Source organism: Pipistrellus hanaki (genome assembly GCF_964339955.1).
Source record: "Pipistrellus hanaki genome assembly, chromosome: 16".
NCBI classification, from domain to species: Eukaryota; Metazoa; Chordata; class Mammalia; order Chiroptera; family Vespertilionidae; genus Pipistrellus; species Pipistrellus hanaki.
The window spans coordinates 24,104,099-24,123,546 of NC_140518.1; the positions used below are offsets into that span (position 1 = coordinate 24,104,099).

General features: G+C 40.5%; 1 protein-coding gene across 1 annotated transcript in view; it reads right to left on the reverse strand.

The window, feature by feature from the left end:
- ANKFN1 (ankyrin repeat and fibronectin type III domain containing 1) overlaps positions 1-19,448 on the reverse strand; it is a 387,619-nt gene that overhangs the window by 50,873 nt on the left and 317,298 nt on the right. Inside the window, exons 9-11 of the mRNA XM_084862549.1 lie at positions 14,157-14,254; positions 11,667-11,757; positions 5,012-5,119 (exon numbers count right to left, since the gene is read on the reverse strand). Of these exons, the coding sequence (XP_084718675.1) occupies positions 5,012-5,119; positions 11,667-11,757; positions 14,157-14,254 (297 nt within the window). The remainder of the gene's footprint in view (positions 1-5,011; positions 5,120-11,666; positions 11,758-14,156; positions 14,255-19,448) is intronic.

Sequence of the window (19,448 nt, forward strand, 5' to 3'; positions counted from 1 at the left end):
CAGCTCATTCATTCCTACAAGAAACTTTTGTATCTTGAGATGCCAGTGGTTAACTCAATGAACAGATCCTCAAAAATGTTGGCTATGAGTAACATAACTCCAGGGGAAACCACTGGGATGTTTTGTTTATCCTCTCTATATCAGCAGTTTATTATAAGGTGGGATAGTTGATTAAATTTTTTTCTTTATAAAATTAATATAGGTATATTACAGAAAGTAGGGAGAATGGAAAATAAAGAACAAAATCCCACCCATTTCATCTTGCCACTTTACTATAACCACTGGTAGCATTCTTGGGAGGTTTTTCCCCCCAGCTTATGTGAGGGTTACAAACATAGCTGTAGGCTTAGGTATGATGATTATCCTTATTCAGGAGAAAATTTGAGACAGAAAGGGTAAGTGAGTTGTCCAAGATAAAAATAATGCCAATACTCAGAAAAACGGAGCTATTCATTCACTGAATAAGTATTTGCTGGGACACTACTGTGTGCAAGGTTTTGTGGCTAGAATGGTGAGCAAATCACCCATTGCATCTATTCAGCTCTTCTATTTACAACCTGGAACTCTCCCTGACAAAAGCAGTAGAGTTACTTGTAAACATGGAGCTGAATGAGATGATCACTGATTCTAATTCTTATCTTAAATGTAATGAAGGGAAGCTGAGATTGGGCCATCATCAAACTTGTGACAGATCTGTCAGTGGGGATGAGAATATGGTCCATATTGGTGCTGTTAGACATGGAATCCTGGGCGATGGCCCATGGCTGAGGCCCAGTGTGATTATGCCCATGATCCTATAGTAGAAATTGGGAGTGAGCTGACACAGGCATTCATGCCAGCTTCAAGCTTGAGCTGGAAACTGTTATTCCTGGCAGAACAAAGCAAAAGCATTTTTTCTGACTTGAACATGAATTAGGCTGGTTATATCCTGCTTGAAAATGATGCTGCTGGGACTTCCGGTTAAAGCAGCATATTGAATGTATACTGCTTTCCAAACCTCACAAAAAGTAGAGCACAAAGATTGTAAAAATCTATAAAGACAAAGACATAAATCTATAAAGACAATGAGATGGGACAGGAAACAAAAGCAAGTGAATTTTGGTAGCTGGAAAGCAGATGGACAGATGGATTCAGCAGACTTGGGAAAGATGAGAAGTAACTTGACTTACCCTGTGGGCACTATGTACTGCTGGAAGTTGGGGGTGAACATGGAGCTAAAATCAGCGGGATGTGTTTAAGTCTGTTTAGTAAGTAGTTAGACTTCTAGATATCCTCTGCTACCCTATTTAGGTAGACAGACACCCCTTCCCCTCTTCAGAAAAAAAAAAAAGTCATATTCTTTGCACAGAAACAGGTCCTTAGAGTGGGAAACACAGGGTACAGTTAAAAATGGGGGAAGGAGGTGTTTCTTACTAAAAAACCTGTGGATTAAATGAAAATTTCTATATAGAATACAGTATTTCCCCACTGGGCTCTTGGAACACTGGTATTCAAACGTATTTCCCCCAGGCAGGATACTGGAAAGAAACTTCTCTGGAGACTGACTGGCCAAAGGGAACATACCTAAAGATCCTGACATTGGCTTCACTGCTAGATCACGTTACAGTGAAGCCTGTAAGTAAAGAGCCTTAGTGCTCAGAGCTTCCCAATAGCTATTGAGTTCTCTTCTATTTAATCTGAGCACATATCTAATGATCACCAGGTAGTTGCAAGGAACAGATTAACAGGAAAGACAGAGGCCAAACCCAAAGAAATAGGAGAGAATTTTAGAGGAGAGACTATGCTGAGAAAAAATATAAAATGAAACAAAGCCTATCATTAATAGCCTGAGAAATAAGAAAAGACATTGCTTCATAAAAATGATAGGAATCTGGAAGAGAAACTTTCAGAGAATAAAACAGAGCATTGGAAATTAAAAATATTTTATCAAAGCCCTGGCTGGATAGCTCAGTTGAGTAGAGCATTGTCTTGATACACCAAGATTGCATGTTTGATCCCTGTTCAGGGCACATACAAGAATCAACCAATGCATGCACAAATAAGTGGAATAGCATATTGATGTTTTTCCTCTCTCCCCTCTCCTCCCTCTCTTCCTTTCTCTCTCTCTCTCTAAAAAAATACATGTTATCGAAGTCTGAAAGACATAATAGAAAGTCTAGAAAATAAAGTTGGGGAAATTTAAAAGCACATGGGATGGAAAAGAGGAGAGGGAGGGGGAAAAAGGAAAAAAAATAAATGGCTGGTCTCTGAGGTTTAGCATCTGAATAAGAGTTCTTGTAGGGAGAATGGAGAAAAGGGAGGGAAAGAAACAAATAATAAAATATCCCCAAATTCAAGGTGTCTTCCATATATAAAAGGATTTGCCAAGTGTGCAGCACAACAGACAACAGTAGAGTCCCAAAAAGGCACATAATAGTGAAATTTTAGAAGACTGAGTTTAAAAAGAAAACTTAAAACCTTAGAAAGCAAAAAAAAAAAAAATAAAATAAAAAATAAAAAAAATAAAAAAAAATAAAAAAAAATAGGTGTTCATATAAAACTGCAATCAGATAGAGAGCTAGAAGACAGTGAGGTCTGAAGGAAAATTATTTCAACGGCGAATTCCATACTTACCTAAATCTTTAAATAAATGTTAAGTAGAATAAATAGAATAAATCTTTAGACATTCAATGTATCCAAAAGTTAGCTCCCAAGTATCCTCTCAGGAAGCTGCCAGAGAAAAGGCTTCCCCAAATGAGAGACTAATCCAAGAAAAAGAAAGACATGGGGGGAGGAAGAAATCTAATCTTGGAGAGTGGCTTGAAGAGTCCTCAATATGGTGGTGAAAGGAGATCTTAGGGTGACAGCTGCACACCAGATACAGAGGCAGCCAGTAACCAGTCTATATTTGAGGAGGTCAGAGGGCTCCATGAGGAGTTTCTTTAAGAAGGTGCAGTTGAAACAATAGTTATGTTATCTTATTGTATTGAGAGAAAATTGATACAACTGGAGAATAGCTGAGCATCCTATAGGACCACTGTTCTTTGGGATGCACTTTGGGTACTGTTTAAGTATCCAGAGCATATCCTATATATATAAGCCCAGTGACTGAATGGCAGAACAACCACAGCCCCTTGCCCCAGCCTGTCCCACCCCCGATTGGCTCTCATCGGGGTGGGCTGACTGGACCTCACCAGTGCATGAATTTGTGCACCAGACCTCTAGTTTCAATATAAAAAACAATCCTCCTTTTTGGGAAGTTCTACTTTATGTCTTAATCAGTTTTTCCGTTAGTCAACATATTTACATCCATGTGAGGAAATGCATGCACATGATAAAAGTTGATGGAAACCATAGAAATAATTGGGTTGTTTAGACAATCATTTCTTGGCCAGTGGATAGTAATCCAATAGTAATGGGGAGAGCATCTAAATCCTTAGGTAATACAAACAATATTTCCTTATCTTCATGAGTAGTTCTATCTTTTCCCCTCTGATAAAGATCAAACAAAATGTGGCTTATGAATTGCAAATAATTATCTATTCTATTGCTTTATTACCTTTGCCTGCCATATAGGAACCAATGGGCAGGAGAATGATGAAGAGGCAGGAAAGGAGAAAATGAAGAAATCATAGATTCTTATTTTACTCCTTCAGAAAAGATTTCCCTCTGCTTCCTCAGGGATGCTCACAGAGGTTTTTTTTTTTTTTTTTAAACTAAGAGATTCTAGCTGAGTTTTAAGTAGATGTTAAGATGATCATACTTGCATGAGTGCACCTTGCGTAAGGTGGAATGTTGAAGGCTGTGATCTGGGTAAAGTTTTTCTAGAGTTCTGGGAATGAATTCCCTCTGGGGTTTCCTTCTCAAGCTTCTCCCATGCATATTTACCTCTCCTAATGAACCATTCATTAGAACAATATTATTTTCTTGCAAATGCGTGTCCTCATTTCTAGTTATAGCCAAAGTTTCTACAGTTTCATACTTATACAGTAATTGGGAATAACATTTTGTTTACACCTCATCATAACTCAGCTAGCATCTCTTCATCTCAACCATTGATTTTTTTCACCTCCCAGGTCCAGCAGTGCCCTGAATCTAGGGAGTGCAATGTGGTTGGCGATCTGGTGGGTGAAGGAGCATGGAAAATGTAAACTTTATGGAGGCTTTAATTCTCCAAATAAAATTAAGTGCCTGTTCCATGAATCATTACACAGATCAGAAACCTAACGCTGTCCCATTGGAACAGTCCAAGTAGAAGAGAAGCTTTCAAAAGCTCCTCGAGAGATTTTCTGGGTGTAGTTGGCGGGCCTGTGGAAGGTATGCTCTACTTTGTCTTGAGCAGCAGTACAGGGGAAGATTAAAATTCAGGGCGAGGTTAAAGTCCAGGGCCCAGTCCTGATGTAAGGACAGGAGACAAAATGAGGTGTGACGACAATGAGGCTGGACATGGAGACAGAAAACCTCAGTTGCTATCTTGATTCTGTCTTTTCCTAGCATTGTGACCTTGGTCAAATAATTTAGCCTCAGTGGTAATTGCCAAAATGAGGGTGGAAAGAGGTAGTGGATGTGAAATTGGATGTGAAATTGGATGTGTAAACTTTATTGGAAGTATACACAAAGGTTTACTATTTTTGTTGCTGCTATAAATGGTTGTGCTTCCTCAGGGATGCTCACAGAGTTTTCTTTGGAGGTGAAACTTTTTAGGGTGAATAGCCTCAAGACCTAGCACACTGAAGAGTTTTGCGAAGGGACAGTTCAAAGGGAAGGGAACTAATGGCAGCTGTTGTTTTTCTTGTGTTTGTTTTCAAACTATTCTTATAAAGAGAGTTTGAGAGAGAAAGGGAGGAAGGAGAGGGAAATCTTTTCTGAAGGGTTAAAGCAAGATAGTGCTGTAAAGTGATTCCAGATGTACAAATATTAATATCTCTCTCTCCCTGATGAATGAGAAGGTATGACCCAGTTAGGAAACTGCTAAAATTACCGGCGCCACCGAGACCTCAGTCGATGGCCCAGTGCAGATTTTTATCCTTACCTCGGCAACTATAATGCTGATGAAGGGCTCGGACCTGCTGCAGCAGACCTTCCAAAACTTCACTCTGTCCCTTGTGTCTGGGCTCTCTGTCGTCATAGTCTTTCCAGTCTATTGAACAAAAGAAACAAACAGAGTGAAATTTTAAAGCAGAGGAGGCCTCCCCACAGCCCTGCCTCGGGAGCTGAGCTTTGCTCATGCTGCCCACAGACTCTGTGGATAAGCACCCAGCATTTGCACAGCTAGGAAGCAGTGCCAAGAGTTTGGAGGCTGCCATTGTTCAGGGCTCTGTGCAAAACAGTAATTGTGGTTGGTTTCTCATGTTGGGCAGTTTTAGGGCAAAAGAAAATGGTAATGGAAAGCCAAAAGAAAATGGGGAATTTGGGAATCCAGTTTCCCCTCCCCCAGCTCCTTATCCTCCTTTTCAGCACCCAGTGTCCTAATCAGTTCCCCTGCCATCTCTCTCCTTAGCACCCCAGGTCTCAACTGGATTTCCACAGTAGGAAAGAAAGGGGTGGGAATGTGCAGACTAGATGAAATCTACAGTCCCAATGCTTTTATTGTAGGTTTCACACTTTTGGCCAAATTGACATTTATTTCCAAGGAAAGAGCCCATGTCAGATGCCAAGAAATGGAAATCTACATTTTGCTCTAATGAATGTCTGCTTTGGTTAGCTGGCACGGCAACTCCTGCACATACTCTGAGCCACCAACCACCCTGTCTGCTCAGTCTCTAAATATACAGTATTAGCTTACATGGCAAATTTAAATTGCAATACCCACTGAGATTTTTCTCCCCCTTCTATTTTCATTCCATTTGGCAATAATGATATCAAGAGTAATAACCAGCATGGGACTAATGTCAAGTCTGTAATTCTGCTGTCTCCAACTCTGGATTTTTTTTTTTTTTTTTTTTTTAAAGCAGGTCAGTCAGTCATTTCATAGTCCATCCCTTCTTCTCTCTGTTTTCCTTCCCCCAGTTTTACTTTCTGAACCTTTCAGAAACAAACAATTGAAGGCTCTTCTTTGTTAAAATGTTTTTCTAAAACGCTAGACTTTTTTTTTCTTTCCCCCCCGCCCCCCTAGAAAAGTCAGTTCTTAAGTATATTGGAAGCTTAAATTCTAGTCGAATGATTTTCAAATTCCTTCCCCCTAGTTTATTTTAAAATATGGAATCTCCCTTGTTTAGGTGCCATGACAGTTAAAGTTAGGTAGAAGTCTCCTACACTGGTCCATCCAAGGCCAAGTAGTACAGCACATTTAGAAAGAACTGACAAGTCCTGGAGGCAGATTCACATCCAATAGACTTGGATGTGAATCCTGGCCCTTCTGATTCCTAGCTTAGTGACTGTAACTGAAGTAAGTTACTTACTCTCACAGGGTCTCTACTCTGTAACATGAGAAAGGAACATAGTGTCTACCTTGAAGTATTTTGTGAGGATTAAATAAGAGGACTATGAGATAACTAGCACAATGGTACATAGGAGGCATTGTATAAGTAATAACTTAAAAGAAGAGTATTTATTGGCAGGGAGTTAACTCCTGGAGTAGCAAGTATGTAAACATTCTTACCTTATCAGATGATCCCCTATGAAGAAGGAGGCCTCAGAGATATCCTAATCCTTCCTCTTTCCCACCCTCTCCCTTGTACCCTTCTCCATTTTACCTCTCACAAGACAGAGGCCAACAGATACCCATTCCAGTTCTACATTACTCAACTCTGGTGGCATGGCCAGGACTGTCACATAGTCTTATGACCCTCTCTATCATGCTTATTTACTTCCACCCTGCACGTGTTTGTTTTTCTTTTGGGAAGGAGGGTCAGAGCTTGGTTGGCATCTGTGTGGTATGGTTAGTTATGGCCAACTCTGGAGACAGGGAATTGGCATAGGTGCTTTCTGTAGACTCTGATCCTTGTGGGCAGGAACTGTGACTTAATTTCTCTTTGTCTCAGGTTTCTTCTCTATAAAGTCAATTTTTGAGTCTCTTTTTATTTGAGATTTCAAAGAAGTAATGAAAGAGATTGGTTCCCTTATTATCTTTGGGCACATAGAATACACTCATTAAATGCTGATGAGGCATTGTGAGTAGCTGTGTGAAGGTGTTCAGGTAGAATGGACTAGGAAAGGGCTTTTATTGGGAAATTTGGAAAAGTTTGAGGAAATTAACTCCAAGTATTATTTGTAGTGTCCCTGTTGTCTGGTCACAGTGAGAATAAACATTATTCTCATGGATTTCCAAAGGTCTTTATGAGTTTGTTCCCCTAGCTGAATAAATATATCTGAAATCCTCATGATAAGATGAGCAACATAGTTTGCTTGAGTAAGACTCCTGGGTGGCTGAATTACTGCCTGGCCCCGAACATGCTAATACATTCTAATGAGTGTTAATACTGCTGTCAATGCAAGGGGAGGTGAAATGGACCTGGCTCTTTCAGCCGAGTCCTATTACATCAGAGTCGAGCTCGAGCTGATGACTTTATGATACATTAGAAAATTGCTAATGCTAAATTGCAGCCCAAGTGAACGCTGGACACCATGCCAAGGTTTTTGGAAAGAATGAGTTTTTCTCATAGATGTTTGGAAGGTTCTGACGACTACATAAAATAGGAGACTTTAGGGATGAGGAAGAAAATTGAAAATATATTAAGAAATCAGGAACCTGACAGGAATAAACTTGGTGTGGTAAGAAAAGAGCAGATTGTGCCACATAATACAGTTCACTGTTCTAGTAATGAGACACTTCAATTGCAACACAATGCAGAGCTTACATTCGCTGGCGATATCAGGGCTTTCCTGATCGTAACTCAGACAAGCCTGTCTGGGTCCTTTTCTCTTATTATATAACATAAGTCTATAAAAACACATTAAGGCCTTTTGTAAAAATATTAAAAAAAGTTTATAGCTTACTGGAACATATTACCCAATTTCCAATTACTCTATCATGTTAGAATACATTGTCTTCTGGTAAATATTTGAATACTGATACATGTTACATCATAATGTCATATTCTGTTTGTAAATAGAACCAGAATGTTTTTATATTGTTCTTTCCAAATGATATGGCTTGTCTGCAGCAACTGTAATGACATGTTTGCATTTTAGCTCTTTGCCAGATACCCCTACTAATCCATTGTGCTGTTTTTGAAAGCACTGCCATTTTGCTATGTTAATTAGCAAGCAATAAGTGAATCTTCCAGTCTTGGACAACTGTTCTTGTCATTTTGGAGAGAGCTCTTCACATGAGTGTCCGAATAAAATTTGTTTTTGGAACCACGCATGTGATGTTTATAAGTAAACACATCCACATGCAGATCTGAATTTGCTCTGGGTGTGCATTTGGAGTGGGTTTCCCACTGCCCTACCTTCAAGTGAGCTGAGGCTAGCTTTTTTTTTTTTTTTTTTTTTTTTTTTAAATTTCTTTTCTGTCTCTTCTATCACTCCATTTCCAATAATACATACGCATTTCCTTTTCTTCTTGGAAAGAGATCTGTTCCCTTCTTATCTTAATATTTCAGTATTCCCAGTTTGTATTTCTGACAAGTCTCCAATAAGAAAGATGTCTAAATAAGACTGAAATATTTAAATAATTAAATGCTAGGGAATTCAGGAGCCTTATAGAATCTCTGGTATCAGTGATCTAAGGCTCTGTGTGACTTGGATTAGCTGTCTGAATCCACCAGAGATAGGAGTCAGGAATGGTTGGCTGGCTCTCAGTTGGTTTGTCTGCCTGATAGTGGGGCACTAGTTTGCCCTGGTCTAGATAGTGGGTCTTGAGCTGTTTGGGCTTGGATCCTGGCTTAGCCGCATACCAGACTTATAACCTTGAGTAAGGTAACATCCTCTCTGGATCATTATTTCCTTATTATTAGAGGAGAAGGAGGATTTGGACCTGACTTCAGTGCTTGCTAGTTTGGTGATGCGCGGCTCTGTGTGTGTATTTGCCTCTCTGTGTTAATAGTTCTCTCATCAGTAAAATGAGTCTAAGAATAAAATTCAACTCAGTAGGTTTGTTATAAAGTTTAAAGGAGTTACATGATAAATTCTTAGATCAACACTCAGCATATAATGAGTCTTAAAAATGTTAGCTTTGATGCTGCTAGTGATATTGATGCTGCTGCTTATCCACAAGATGGAACAGTAATGACATTGTTGTGAGGATTAAGTGAGATACTGAATGGGAAATCCCACTGATTTGTGATTGATCCTGGGTGAAGAGTTACATAATAGTTGAAAAATATATAAATATAAAAAAGAAAACTCATAACTCAAATATCCACTATTAAATTTAGAGAGTTCTACACAGACACACCTTCCTATATAATAAAGAGGCAATATGCAAATTGACCATCACTTCAACACACAAGATGGCCACCCTATGTGGACACAAGATGGCCAGCAGGGGAGGGCAGTTGGGGCAATCAGGCCTTCAGGGGAGGGCAGTTTGGGGTGACTGGGCCAGCAGAGAAGGACAGTTGGGGGTGACCAGGTCTGCAGGGAGGGCAGTTTGGGGTGACCAGGCCAACAGGGAAGGGCAGTTAGGAACAATTGGGATGGCAGGGGAGCAGTTAGGCATCGATCAGGCTGGCAGGCAGGCAAGCGGTTGGGAGCCAGCAGTCCTGGATTGTGAGAGGGATATCCGATTGCCCAATCCCAGTAGGGATCCCAGATTGGAGAGGGTGCAGGCTGGGCTGAGGATATACCCCCCTCAACCTTGTGCACGAATTTCGTGCACTGGACCTCTAGTCTAATTTTAGTTAAACTCACAGTTTAAATGTTGTATAAAAAATCTTGCATTTTATTACATAAAGCTTATACTGTAAGAATTTCTTCAACACAATGAATGTATTGTAAAACAACATCTTGTTCTGTAGTATAGATACTATATCAATTTATTTAATCATTAAGTTAATATCAAATACTAGAGGTCTGGTGCACGAAATTCATGCAGGGGATGTGTGTGTCTCAGCCCAGCCTGTAACCTCTCTAATCTGGGACTTATTGAGGGATGTCTGACTGCCTGTTTAGGCCCGATCTCATAATTTAGGACTGATGGATCACAACTGCTCGCCTGCCTCTGCCTGATTGCCCGTAACCACTTTTGTCTGCCAGCCTGATCACCCCCTAACTACTCCACTGCCAGTCTGATCACCCCCTAACTACTCCACTGCCAGCCTGATAGATGCCTACCTGCTCCCTGGCTGGCCTGATTGCCCCTAATTGCCCTTCCCCTGCCAGCCTCGTCACCCCTAACTGCCCTCCCCTGCCAGTCTGGTCACCCCTAACTGTCCTCCCCTGTAGGCCCGGTCACCCCTAACTGCCCTCTCCTGCTGGCCAGGTCTCCCCTAACTGCCCTCCTCTGCAGGCATGGCCCCCTAAACTGTCCTCCCTACAGGTCTGGTCCCCCCTAACTGCCCTCCCCTGCAGGCCTAGGTTCCCCCCAACTGTCCTCCCTTGCAGGCCTGGTCCCCCACAACTGCCCTCCCCTGCAGGCCTGGGTCCCCCACCCCCCAACTGCCTTCCCCTGCTGTCCTGATCCCCCTCAACTGTCCTCTCCTGCAGGCCTGGTCCCCCCAACTTTCCTCCTCTGCCAGCCTGGTCGCTCCCAATTGCCCACAACTGCCCTCCCCTGCCAGCCATCTTGTGGTGGCCATCTTTGACCACATGGGGGCAGCCATCTTGTGTCTTGGAGTGATGGTCAGTTTGTTTATTACTCTTTTATTAGATAGGATTTGTTCTCTTCACCACACATGATATTTCACTATATTAATACGTTGCTGCACTGCATATCTTTGTCCATAATTGTTTGCCTGCATCTATTTCTTAGGTTAGATTCCTAGGTGTGTAATTATGGGTTAGAAGGAAATGAATGTTCTTATGGTAGTTGATACAGATGTCAAATTGTGTTCCAAAATGAAGGTAGCAGTTTGCACTCACAGGAAACATGTTATACCATTTTTAACTATCACATTCCTGAAGATCCAAAAAAATTTTACAATATAATTTAGACAATAGGCTCTTTATGCAGAAAAATATATGATATGTTTGGATATTTTTTTTCTGGTTAACAAAGAGTTACCAGATATACCAGGCATAAATGATTAATCTTCAAATAATTTGAGGAGGCTTTGCTGGGTTTTTCAGCCACCTCAGTAGATAGTATCAGTTATATTTGTGGCAGAGTGCAGCAGAGTGCCTGTTTGTAAGAAAGTTTTTCTTCTGATGGAATGTAAAATTTGCTAGGTTCCCATCATGAAAGGACTAATAAGAGCAAAAATAGGCTCTGTGTATTGTGGGCCAGCCAGTGCCACGGTGTCATTTCACTATATCCCCACAAAAGCCCTGGGTAAGGCTATGATCAGACCCATTCTATAGATGTTGAATTGAGACTTCGAGAGTGTAAGTAACCTTTGAAGGCCATATGGTTAATGGTCACCAAATTTAGTCTTGCTGGTTACATATTCTCTTTCCTTTCATTCCACTTAGTTGCTTCCCAGAGGAGCATTTCTGCAGACAAATCATTCATTATGTGGCCCACGTGCTGCCCTGAGTTAGTCCCCTGCAGTGGAGAGAAGGAACGAATGCCAATGGCATCCTGAGGATAGAGTGGGAGTTGGAGCCTGTTGCCAGGCTTGAGGGAGTTCACTACCACCACCTACTAGAAGGAGAGGCACATGTTGGCGTCGTGGTCTGAGCAGGTCCCCATCCTTTCATGTTATAAGCCGAGACTTGAACAAAGTACTGTTGGCCCTGCAAAGTATCGAAATAGAAGAATGCATCGGGAATTTTATTTAGTCACTTTTACCCTAGAAATAGATTTTCATGTCTGATGAACTCCTTTATCCCTTGAGCGCAAACTACTCCACCGCCCATACTGTAGCTTTCTAGCTTTTCTTGACTATTATGCTTACGTATGATAATAAATATTTTGGGGGTGTCCTTTTGCTTTCTTATTTCCCAAGAAATACATATATAAGTTACTTTTTTTCTGGCCCCTCCAAAACACATAAACACCAATTTTTAAAATACACAGTTTTATAAGGTTTACCAAAAGAGTACTTTTTCACCCTCACCTTTTCCTCACCTTCCCCTCCCCCAGAGAAGACCCCCATCACCATTTTAGCTGATCAACTTGCTTTATGAAACTAACAAGTTTTAATGATTATCTTTTCAGATTAGTCATTAAAGGTCTGCTTCATTCTTTTAGTTGCTGCATTGTACTTCTCTGTGGGGCAAAATACAGCCATTTATTTAACCGGTCTCCACTGGTGCAGGTTTGGATTATTTCCACACATTAGGCCACAATAAACAATGCTACAATAAACATCCTCAACTCATCTATCAAAACTTTTAAAAAGTTAATTATTTGATATCACTTCCACTTTAAAACTGTTATTAAAACAATGACATATTCTTTCATGTCTTCTGGTATTATGAGTTAAGGAGTTATTTTTGTTTGCTTATAATCTTTTAAAATGTTTTGTATGGCTTTATGCTTTTGCTTTGAGGAGTTTGTTTTTCCCCCAGTGAACCCAAAGGGGCATTTTAGAAGCCAGCATTTGATAAACCATTGACTGCAAAAATTGTAAAATGGTGTTTGTAGTTAAAAAAAACAAACAAAACAATCTCTGAAGAGCCTTTGCTAGGGGTTTAATAATATTGGGTTTGCTCTAATACAAAGTTAAAATTTTTTTAACATTAAAAATGGGTTTCTCTAAAAATGTGTGTTGCTTTGTACCTCAAGGTTATGGAGACTCTATAGATGTGTAAATCTACTTCTACACGTTTATGTGATTAGGATACTGTCTGCATTGTTCTCATTGGATGACCAACTTAATTCCTATAAAAATTAGTTCAAATATTAGAGAAATTCTCTGTGGAGAGATTTCCATTTTTACCACCATAACACTTTTTCTTTTCAAGCAATGGAAATTCCCTAGGGTTCTCTATGGCCCTCTTCCATCATGTGAGCTGTAGGGTTGGGAATTAGTCATTCCTGCCGGCTGCCATCTGCTGATAGCATCTCTGGGGGCCACCCACTCGTGTTTGTTTTTTTGGGTAATTCACAGTTTTGGCCTCTGGTGTAGATGTGTGATTAGAACTAAAAGTCAGGATTCTGTGGTGGTGACCCAACCACCAAGCATTTTGTTGAATGATGTGGTTCAAACTCAAAGACATGTATCCTGGTGCACCTTCTTAATGCTGGGTTTCAGGATTGTACTTTACATAGAACTGTTTTAATTGACTAACTTTTAAGAAAAACAACAATAACAACAACAAAATTCTCCCTCTACCTCTCACATGTGAAGATCCTAAGGTATTATTTAAATTGTGCCCCTCTCCCCTGGCCCAAAAAAATTACAGGTTGGATTTAAATTTACTTAAAATTTTTTTTTCCATTAAAAAAAAAAGATTTTGATGATCCAGTTTTGTTGCATTTTAATTGTTAGAGGAAATATAGGGTTTGTTTTCGTCTGAACTGATTTGCTAGGTGTTTTTATATTTTGCATTTTGTATGCTTTTATGGTTTATAGTTCTATAAATAATTAACACTTAAGTTTAGATTGGTTGAGTAAATAAGCACAGTTTGTTCTAGTTTTTCATTTACAGTTTAAATTGGTTCAGGTTACTGAGAAATGTAGCGCCACCATCTATAGCTTCTTTTTTGAGAGAGCTGATTTTTTTTTTTTTTTTTTTTTTTTAATCAAGGGAAAAGGATTTTTCTCAGGAAATTGTGTGACTCCAATTGATGACTGATCTCAACCAGGCTGTGGGGGTGAGGGTTAGATGAGGCTGTTATTTTTACCATCAGACAGGGAGTCAGAATTGGATCTCTCGGAGCCTTTGATCCCCCCTGAAGATTAGACTGAGATCCAGAAAGCAGCAGCTTTCAAGGCTTGTGTGAGGCCAGTCTTTTTCTGATCTCTGTAGAACATGGCAGCTTACAAAGTGGTTCATGCTGTCTGCTCACTTCGTTGTGGGGTTCAGATTATGGATACCAGACATATCACGCTTAATGAATGGCAGTTGTTGCCAGAGGACTGGGTGTTGTCTGTTGCTTCCAGAGTAAGGCATTTGCTACCAAAATCCCTGCACAAAAATCAGGGGCAGGGGAATGGGAAGTTTAAGGGGGGAGATTTGGCATTTACCGTTGTAAGCCCTGTAATTGTGCATCTCAGGGTCTGTAGGTCTTCCATGATGATTTCCCCAGCCAAAGGACAGAAGTCTTTAGACATACTCCATTCCACTGGGAGGGAGAGAAGGAGGGAGAAGAAGGAAGAGAGGGAAAGGGAGAGGAAGAGAGAATGAATGAAATTGTCATTAAGAAATATAGATGCTCTAGCACAGAATCTCTCTCACAAAGAGTAAGTTTTTTACCCTCTTTTTCCTATATTGACACATCTAACATTCTCCTCGACATGTCAGTTTCCAAGTTCACAATTATATTTTGTAAAACGAGCAAAAACAGTAATTATTCAACAATGATCAATATACCTTAAGTACTTGTGTGTGGTGTGTGTATGGACGCACATTTGCTCAGGCACATTACATGTACAAGTTCACTGTATATAGAAGATAACGTATTGTATTATATGTGAGAAGGCTTCATTATGACACTGCATTCTGTTTATTCCCCAGGTCTGGTTTCTGCCTCACTATTCTGCTGAAAATGCTATTTCAAGGTCCCAGTGCCATTCTCATTCAAAATAAAGAAGCCTCCCTTCACTTCCTCCCATAAAACCTGACACCTTCTCCTGGAGTCATTCTCCTTCTTGAGTGTCTCATACACCATTCCCTGCTTTCCTTAAACTTTCTGATATTATTTCCGAGGATTTGGGATTTGTGGCTGATCTCTTCAGTGCTCCCCTCACACCTGACATCCTCAAACTGGGTGTTCATTCAGGCTTAAATCAACACCCCAATTCTAATACTCCATTTCACTGTGAGACCATGTTCTTTCATCACATTTTCCACTGGCTGAAAAAACCATGATGGTCAGGAAAGATAAATTTTGTATCATTGATAAAAAGTGGCTTAAGGGACAGTTTACAAATGGCAGGATTTAAGGCAATCCTAAATGAAGCAGGTGATTAAGTCACATGGGAGACAAGGCCTGCTGCATGTTTCTAAACCTCATGATGACAAGCTATAGACTTTAAGATTTAAATTACATTCGCTATGACACTTAAATACTTCAAAATTAAGCCAAGCTATTCTTAAATTCTGTTGCTTCTCCCGAGTCACAGATCTCTCTGCTTTAGTTACAACCCCTCTACCTCTTTTCATTATTCTCCTGGGAGTCTGCCTTGCTCTTTCCCAAAATTACGAGTGTTCCGATCATCCACAAAACCTCTTCTTAGGAAATTTTGCCACAATGGCTTCCCTTATTATTATTTTTTTTACAACCTTCTTTCCCATTGGTTTTAGTTGCACACTCTCTTCTGCTTCTCCTTCCTGATTTCCACATTCCAGGCTCTCCCAGGGTTCCCCTTTTCTTCTTCCTTTGATGTGCTTTTCCTTGGGGGTTTGGCTCTTCTTTTTACTTCTCATACTTGCCACAGGTAATGGCCTTAGCCACTGTTATGGCTCCAGCTGTGCCTCTTGGAACTGTAATTCTAGGTATAACCCCTTTCTGGAGCTTTAACTTCCTCTTATAAGTCTCCATTCCACTTGAGTACCCCTTAAATACTTGCCAAGATATGTTTCTCTTCTTGTTTCCTCAATTTTAGCTCATGGTACTGACACATATCTAATTCCCCAATCTCAAATCTCAGAGCGTCCTTGCCTCCTCTCCCTGTGCTCCCCCCCCCCCCCCCTATTCCTTACAATGAGTAGGTTACTAAACCCAGTAGGTCCAAGTTTTCCCTCTTCCCCTCACACTGAAATTACTGAGGAACAGGCCTTTATAATCATGAGCATTAGCTCAGCAGTTGATTTTTTTTATAGGCCTGATAGATCAACTGATAAGCTCTCCTAATTTATTTTTCTGTTCATCTTTTCATCCTCATATACAGTCCTCTTACTATGTAGCCTGAATTATAGTTTTAAAATGCAGATCTATTTATTTCATTCTTCCACTTAAAATCTTTCATAGTGCTTTCAAAATAAAATGAATTTTTACCAAGGCATTCAAGGACTTTCATAATCTGGTCCCAACATTACTCTCTTGTCTTCATCTTCTTCCATTTCCCAAAGCAAATTCCTTGTTATGTAAATCTCAGTTACTTGATTATTGTGTGTATTTTTCTGCCTCTGTCTTTTGCTCATCTTCCAACTTTTGCTTGGTGAAACCCTACTAATCCTTTAAGAACTGGCAAAGTCAACTCTTAATTCCTGTGCAATAATTAAACACTTGTTTTTGTGCTCATAGAGTTCTTTATTCATATAAAAACAAGGTTTATTAAATACATGTTATGCTTTATTGTGTCTCTCTTTTTCTTATTAGATCTTGAGAAAAGGAAAAGAGTCACTTTTTTTCCCCTCTCTGGTATGTGGATCTGTGTATGCAGTACATAGATGGTGCCTACTAAATATTTTACACACACACACACACACACACACATACACACACACTGGAATAGACTGCTTTTTTCCAACATGGAGATATTTTCTTGTTCTGTCTCTTGCTTTTGAAGCTTTCAGGCATATTGTAAAATCCATTAAAATCAAATGACTACACAGTTATATGTTAGCTTTCAAATCAAGAGTTATAAATCTCTATCTCTTTATAAATATGTACTCTAAGACACACATATATATGTTTTTTTATATGTTATGTGAATAATTGTTTTCAAAATGTTTTATTCTGCTTATTATGAGCTACTAGCTCTTGAAGTAGTCTCTGAAAGTCACCTGGAGTGGGTTTGTATTCAGAAAATAATCTTGAATATAATTTTAACTAAAGGAAAAAAAAATCATTGAGAAGTTATCACAAACAAAACAGAATGAAAATTAGTAGCAAATGTATAAAGACATCTATAAAGAGCAAAGAAAATTCTTGAAACACAGATATCATTGATTGCCATTGAACATGCTTGATTGATTGATGTTGTGGAACTCCAAGTTCAAAGCTAAGAATTAAGAGCTGCTGATTCCAGGCTAAGGATTCAGGGTAGCATCCTAAAGAAGAGTTAGGGGTTAGGGGGAATGATACCAGATTATTTGGCAAGTGATTAATGAGAAGTTGCTCAAAGATACAATCTCTAAAATTTCTGAAGAAACGTGACTTATTTTTGAATAAGAACTGTTTATGTTTTATTGAATATGTTTTACAGAGCATGTCCCAGGTGGAAAAGAGGGCCTGACTTCTTGAAAATCAGAATAAAAACATAGAAGCAGGCTTGTCAGGATGTGTGTGTGGTCCTGCTTTTATAGTTAATGGAATGTTTTAAGCATTTATGTCTAATTAGATCTTATAACACATATTAGAAGCCCAGTGCATGAATTTGTACATGGGTGGGGTCCAGCTAGCCTGGCCCCAATTGGGTGAATTGGGGCTGGGCCTGTCAGGAGGAGGAGATGGTGGGGGTTGGCCGGCCGGCCCACCACAATTGGGGCCCGATCAGGGCCAGGCTGGTTGGAGGAAGGGGCCAAGGGTGATTGGCCAGCGGGCCCTGCCATGGAGAAGGGCTGTCTGTGAGTGGTGGGCTGGCCCTATCCCTGAATGGGGTAAGAGGTGCCAATCGGGGGTCTGCGGCCTGGGGAAGGGGCCACGGGTGGTTGGCCAGCCAGCTGGCTCTGCCCCTAAGAGGTGGGGGCGGGGGCCGATCTGGGGTGTGGCTGGGGGTGGCTGCAGGAGGTTGGTGGGTGGGCCCCGCCCCCTATTGGGGTGGGGAACAATCAGGGATGGGCTGGCTGGGGGGAAGGGCCATGAGGTTGGCCAGCCAGCCCCATCCCTTGATTGGGTCAGTTTGGTGGCCACAGTGGTGTCATAGTGACTGGTCATTATGGCTGTTATGGTTGTTGGCTTTTTATATACATAGATGAATTTCAAAGGGGGAAGGGACTAGGAAAAGATAAGACTCACTTGGAAAGAAAAAAATTATCCATTTTGGAATGGCCAACCTATTCTGGGACAACCAATAGTCATTTTTCTCTATTTATTTTCCTGGGTTCGTGGACTCTTCTGTCATGTAAAAAGGAGCTTCTGATAATCTAAGAATGAAGAGGGAACAGAGTAAGCAGGAGCCACTTTGAGAGCTAACTGGGATTTCTAGGAAGGCAAGTTAGCATGGTCTCTCTGGAAAGTTATGTGTAGGTTGTTTAAAGACTTAATATTAAAGCCATGAGAAAATCACATAAAGCCTGCTCTAAATCCCTGGAGGTCTGGAGCCATGTATATGAAGTTTAAAGCTATATAAGATTTATCATCTCTATTATAAAAACCCCTTGGTGGTGACGCTGTCATGTTGTAACAACCAAAGACTGGTCACCAGGAGGCTGAGTGCACGGGCGCCGGCGGGGACTTGATACCAGTGTGGGTGGGTGGGGCCGACAAGCGGGTGGGTGAGGCCGTGTGATTTCCCGTGCTGGGCTTCTAGTTTTAAGATAAAGATCAGGCAACTGTTTCTATTTAGGTCTAGGAAATAGAAGCAGGGTTTCATCATGCAATGGCTCATAACAGTTGAACATGAGCAAGAAAGGTACCAGACAAATCCTAGGTGTTAGTATTTCTTAAAATTTGGCTCTGGCTCAAACTGTGATGTATTATATTTAAATCAAATAACTATGGATATTTTAAATGTGACACTGTTATTTTAACAAATATTTCATTTTTATCTAAGCTTTACAATGTAGAATCATTTGGGCAGGAGAGTTCTAGCTGAACATGACCATTTTCCTGATGGCAGCTACATAAACTGAAGTTCAAAAGCATAACATGAAAAAGAACTCCTGAAGATCTGGGCTTGTCACCTGTACTGTGAGGGGGAGATGTCACAGACTCAAAGGCAGGGAACTCAGAACTAGAAGTGTTAGGATGTACAAGCTGAGAACTTAGTCTAGCGTACAGGTAAATAGCAAGTCTCCTGTTGTAGACTGTGTGATTAATATACCCTGCTCTCTCTGGAACACTCTTAAGTATCAGGCCAGTTTTCTGAGATGTGATAACTATGTATACTAACGGTGTAAAGAATGTCCAGTTAATTTCATCTGATTAAAAAGTAAACCCCAAACCTGTTATTAGCCAGGTTCTCCCTAAAGCCTCTAATGCCTCAAAGCCCACAGTTGTTTTATCGTGTTTATACACCGGGAGGAGCACACAGTAAAAGTTATCCTCTTGCCTCTTGCCCAGGCCCCACCCACACCCTCCATTCCAGCCTTACCAGTCAGTCACTGGGTCTCAGACCCATTGCTTATGCCGTTTTCTTTTTTGATACACTACCCTCTGTCCCCAAATCTCCTTCCTCTTCATCCAAACAGACCTGTTCAAGGACCTTTCC